The sequence below is a fragment of the Protopterus annectens genome, chromosome 1.part1 (assembly GCF_019279795.1).
Source record: "Protopterus annectens isolate FY-2018-M chromosome 1.part1, PAN1.0, whole genome shotgun sequence".
NCBI classification, from domain to species: Eukaryota; Metazoa; Chordata; order Ceratodontiformes; family Protopteridae; genus Protopterus; species Protopterus annectens.
This window is the reverse complement of record NC_056726.1, coordinates 206896826-206902825: the sequence shown is the minus strand read 5'-3', so window position 1 is coordinate 206902825 and position 6000 is coordinate 206896826. Positions and strand designations below refer to the sequence as shown.

The window sequence follows — 6000 nt, the reverse complement described above, 5'->3', positions numbered from 1 at the left end:
AATAAAAGCAAAATTATACCGACGCTTAATAGTGCGTTGGTTAAATCTAGCACAAAACCGACAGCCAGTAACGTTGTGATCAGGGCCTAGGCAAGGAATACAGTAAGAATGAAAATCCTTATGAGGTATTTGCTTTCCGCAAGTAATACAATTATTAACTTTTTCTGACATCGGTCTGGGGCAAGAAAAAAGTTTCCCCAATGGGGTACTTAGCTTTATTGAAGACTTTGGTTCTGAAACTCAAACAAAAAAATTTCAGGAGTCGGCCGACTGGCACTTGCGAACTGCTTCTGCTTCGGCCACTGCGCGGCAAGAAAGACTGAAGAAAATGCTGTCGGCTGCTTCTTTTATACCCCTGACGACCTGATGTCAGGGAAGGGGCGACAGCAACCGATGCAGGACCCAAGACTGGAATTCAGGCCGGCAGAGGGCAACCTGCCAGCAGGATTACCCAAATGTAATGACTGCAACAGTGAAACACAAAGAACATCACCAGATTAGCTTCCTTTTTTTGGAAGAGAGCACAATAACAGACAGCAGTAACATTCAACCACCAGCCTAGTGCTAGTGAGGCTGAGAGTTTCTCATTCGAACATCAGCAAGCAAATGGGTTGAGTTGCTGGAACTTAATGTCAGTGTTCCTTTCACAAGTAGTAGAAAATGCTAGTATGGCTCTCTGCTCAAGACGTACTTTCTAAAGAAGAACTTGGATTTTGCTGCTTTAGGCAACTGAAGAAACTTTTCAACACAAGTTAGGATTAGAAACAAAACTATGCAAGTAACCGATATAAACAGAAAGAAAGAAAAGAGCTGGCACATAAGGAAGCAAATGTCACTTTCCCATTGCGGTGAATGATATCAATGCATGTGCTAATGTAAGGCACGCTTCCTCTCAAGCAACACTGCGTCTGGAGGAGGACTGCAGAACTGAATAAATGCAAAGATATCCCAAGGAAAAAAGATCCCCAGTGTTCTGAGAAGAACTTTGCTGTTATATCATAAAATGTTTTACTGCATGGAAGGGTAATACTCTGGAAATCCGGTCAACATTCATCTCCACTGAAGGCTTCTCGGATATATTTTAAATGGCCTGTAAACAGACATCCTCCAGTAGTACACAATATGCAAATAAGTCATTCAAGTGCTTTAATATGACCAGGGATCTACCAAGTCACTGGCCATAAACCGTCCCTAAAGTATTGCTACACTTCTTGTATATGCAGTCTGAAAAAAGCTAGAAGCTGGCTTCACCAAAATGATATTTCCAACATCCAAACAAAATAAAATCTAAATTAGGTGTTAAAAGTGTACTTAAAAACTGTGCATTCCAGCTACAAATTCTTAGTGAATACAACATCTACGCACGTACAATTAAGACATCAAAAAGTTCCAACATAATTTACACTGCAGATAAAGAACACATTCATACGAGTGAAAATACACCAGCACTCATCCCCCATCTAAGTATATCCAGAAAAAAACAACTCCTGTAATTTTGAAATGTATGTACCACTGTAACAGTATATGACTATTTTGTCATGAATGGGGGGGGGGGGGGGGGGCATGTTCAAAAGGAAAACCAAGTACTCAAAAACAGATCCTTCCTTAATGTTAAATTTCTTCTAGACTGTGCATGAATGTAATTCATTTACACATCTTTTTACAATGCTTCTCTTATACAAAATACAAGGAGTAAAACTTTTTTTCCATGAGACTTAAAGCCAATTACCAGTGTCCTGGAAAACCACATGTGCTGGTCTGTCCTTTACAGCAAGGTCAAGAGTGGAGAACCCCTCTTTGTCCTGGATAAAAAGATTGCTGCCATGCTGAAATGAAGAACAAAGTAATGACTTAGAGAAAAAAAAAAAAAAAAAGAGCATCCTCTTCCAAGAACAAAACAAATGTTTAAAAAAATATATAGAACATACAAATTACACTAACAGTCACTGTAGTCTTACATTTGGTTTAAACAGCCTGAAGGAGTCAAGTGTGACTATATCGCTTTTTGCTACTTAGGACAGCACACAACGTTTTTCAGTTCAAACTAATTCATTCCTGAAACCTTGTAAGACATTTTTTAAACCTGCTACTGTACACTCTTTCCTGACAGGCATTATGGAAAAAAAAAGTGCTTTACATTATAAAGTGCATACAAGACAGTCAAACGAGTCATATGACAAAGTCAGTGTCGAAATTAATCACAGCTATACAAAGATTAAAGAACAACTGAATTACAAAACAAAAAACAACAAGATTAAAACAGTCTGCCATTAACAGTACCTTCAGTAACATCACAGTAAATTTACTGTAGTTTGTTGTACTTGGACATTTAAACGGAGTTTGTTTGGATTCCAAGACTTAGACAACACTGACTTCAATAGCTACCTACAGAAATGCAGGCCCAGTCAGCACTACATTCTTGTAGTTTTTTTTTCTATATCTAGAAAGAAAGTTTTAAGAAATATTTATGACACCACACAGAGAAGCGAGACAGAATATGAGGAATACTCTAACTTGATATGCAAGAGACTTGAGTCATACAGCAAGAAATAAAAAATACCAGGCGTAGTGTAAACAGACAAGGGGTAAGCAAACTTCTTAATCTAGACCCATATGCAGTGGCATTTCCTCTCCCCCACCAAAACTTTTGCATACTACACTATGTACATTTTCCATGACTCTTCTATTGATGCTTCTTTTCTTGGGCCTTCAATAGAAATGTGTCACACTCCTGTTGGAAAACTCTGTCAACAAAACATAAAATCATAAATAAAAAAAAATGTATTAAGTTGTCTTATACAGACTTGCTGCAGTCTTTAAGTTCAATGATATCTCTTGAAAGAAGTGTGGCTATAAACTTGACAGGAAGTATCCTGCATTTAGAGTGTTACTTTGTCTATTTGTTTTTGCTTACTAGAAAAGTCCAACCGGATAATACCAGTTTCGGCAGAAGCCGGGGGAAAAGCTCCATTGGTTTATACTGAATTTTACTTGGTTCTGGTTATAATACAGTAGTTAAGACTTCTATTCACATTTATTTTTTTCGCAAAATATTTTATACAGAATAAAACAGGACGATATTGTACTGTACTGGCTCACCATATGTGCAGTAGCAAGCGCTGCTCAAATCCCGCCCAACACCAAGCAACAGGTTGACATCACACAATACAGCATGAATATTCAGTTGAAGAAGGCGTATATGCTATGCACTTTTTTCTCTCATTAACTTGGTGAATGTTTGCCCAATGGACAGAAATCAGGAATTTTAAAGATTCCCACCATACCAGTTAAAAACAAGTTTACAAAGATGTTAGTAAGAACAGTAAATGCTAACGTAACTACGTTATAAGATTTACTTTTTCAGGGGGGCAAGCCCCCCTGCACACCCCTTGTGGCTTTTAAGCACTTCCCCCACTGCTTCACTATACCAACTCCAAGACTCCACTATAAAAGGTATCACTACACCAACTCCAAAGGTATCAACTTTCTCAAGTTTACTTGGGCACGCTTGAAAGATGAAGAGCTTAAAGAAATGCTGTGAAAGTAATCGCACTATCAATGTATCAACTTGCGCAAGTTCCTATGGGTACACTTGAAAGATGAAGATGAATCTTTAAATAAGTTATAAAAACTGCCATGAAAGCAAATAAGTGTTACAAGGTGGAACTATGCAGATTTCTTTGTAAAGAGTCTTAATAAAGCTAGCACACTACACAGCAATGCAGATGTCTTCTTAAGAGTTTTAAAATGACCGGCACGTCTAATACTCAGAGGCTGACGCATGATGGGCTATTATGCATGGCATGCCAATCATGCCTCATTTCCATGATTAGGCTAGTCACTCACCCTGGCCACGCCCACTCCTGAGCGAAACTGCTGGTGAGCCAGTACAGTACATCGCCTATAACAGAATAATTAAATGCATTTGACAAATTCAATTTAAGAGCATATATTACAAGAAAAGAAAAAACTAATAAGTTATGAATAAAATTTTAATTGTTAAATAAAATAAACTCATTTATGACGAAAAAAGTTTCAATGAGGGCCAATACTTTCAACCAAGGATCATTTCTAACACTGTTAGGAAAATTAGGCTCTTCTTAATTGTTGTTTATTTTAAAGCAATGTCTCTCAAAAGAAAGAAATTCTTCAAATCGTGGCACTGAATATTTCTTCTACTTTCTTGTAATGATTTTCCTAGCTACAGCAAGAATTGTCCAGGTTAAATATACATAAAGTCCTTTTTTGGACTTTTTATCTCTAAGACATTAAAATAACACTCTTTGGTAGAACAAAAGCATCTGACCATAATGTCTTAGAAAAAGCTTGATCATCAACATTACAATAATTTTTACATCGCCACCATTCACTTTTATTATCTTTTTTTACATTTAGCAACTCTATTGGGAGTCAAAAAAGTTCTATGTATAAATTTCAAAGTAAATAAACTTCAATAAATAGACCAAGACACAGATGCAATAGAAAGAAGTTGTTTATTTTCATTATTTAAGGAGAACTGATGTTATTAAATTACTAAAGTCCTAACTTACTGTGTGCAATTTGGAGATTAAGTTCTTAATTCAATTCCTGTTCAAACCTCTTCACTAGAAGAAATTAGATGAAAGAGTACTTGTAAAGTGGTGTAATAAACTGTAAATGTAATAAATCTTTAATATCAGTATTATATTCAAGCCATAAAAATATTTAATTTTAATTCTGTCAAAACACCGAAACCAATAAAAAAGGGTGCCTTTCCCATTCTGGAATATGTGTAAAGGAAAAATCATTTTAAAGGTTTTATCTAAACAGAAAGAAATAAGGAACTCCAACCAAAACTGCTGATTTAAATTATTTTTTTTAATTCTTTCAGTCTACATTTAGATTATTCGATCTGTAGGAAAATAAATAATTTAAATACAATTATAAATAAATATCGAGAAAGAATTATATCATTATTAAGATTCAAACACTTTAATTTATTCATATTAAACAAGTGAGTGTAAAATTTTCCAGTTTGTAATAATTATTATCTAACCAATTAAAAAGAGGAGTTTAATCAGAATTACTTTTGCAAGCATCTATATTCAGAAAGTTAATGCCTCCAAAATTCCCTGGTCTAAAATGATGACAAACTTGATCCAAGTTTATTTCAATATCTTAGGAAATGTAAAAGTAATTTATACTTCTGATTTGATTTTTATTAGAGGTTAGTATAAAAGACTGAGTTATATACAATATTTTTGGAAATAATATTTTAGTGTACCATCAGAAGCTTTTAAAGTTAGGATATCATCAGCGAACAGCATAACGTTTGAATTATATTTTTGATTAATCTCCAGACCCTGAAGGGTTTGAGTTAATTAGAATTGCAAACATTTCAATAGCCAAGTCAAAAAATAAAGGAGAAAGTACAGCCATTTCCTTTTGTTATACTTATGGAGTCTGAGGTAAATGGACCCAATTTTACATGAGCTATATTATTATTATAATTAGACTCAACAGCAAAATAAACTGAGGAGGAAAATCAAAGAGAGTTAAAAACTTTCAATAAAACTTCCATTTCAAAGACTTATGTGTTTTTTCACTATCTAAGCTGATAAAAAGGATTCAAATTTTCTGCTACGTGTAACATCTATAAAGGCAATAAGCCGTTTGATATTATCAGAAGTTTGTCACTTATAAAGCAAAACCAAATACTAATTAAACTAGATAATATCATTTTCAATGTGTCTATTAAAATGGACAGGATTTTACAATCCACAGTTAATAAAAAATGTGTCTATATGAAAAACATTAATTGTGAATGGGGTAATTAGGGAGCAATTCTAAGAAGGAGGCAAGTTTTCTTGGTCCTGTATGCCCAACACAATTTTATGTAGATGTACTACAGAGTAGTATGGACAGGATTAAATTCTGGAATAATACCATCATTTCCAGCAGCCCTTTTAGACTTAATATTTTTTATTTTTTGAATTAATAGGTTTTAATTAAAAAAGAAAA

The 6000-nt window shown here is 34.5% G+C and overlaps 1 protein-coding gene across 1 annotated transcript in view; it reads right to left on the bottom strand.

The window, feature by feature from the left end:
• The window catches only part of IBTK (inhibitor of Bruton tyrosine kinase), a 1862448-nt gene that overhangs the window by 1735568 nt on the left and 120880 nt on the right, over positions 1-6000 (bottom strand). The window contains exon 3 of the mRNA XM_044074098.1: positions 1730-1826. Within this exon, the coding sequence (XP_043930033.1) occupies positions 1730-1826 (97 nt within the window). The remainder of the gene's footprint in view (positions 1-1729; positions 1827-6000) is intronic.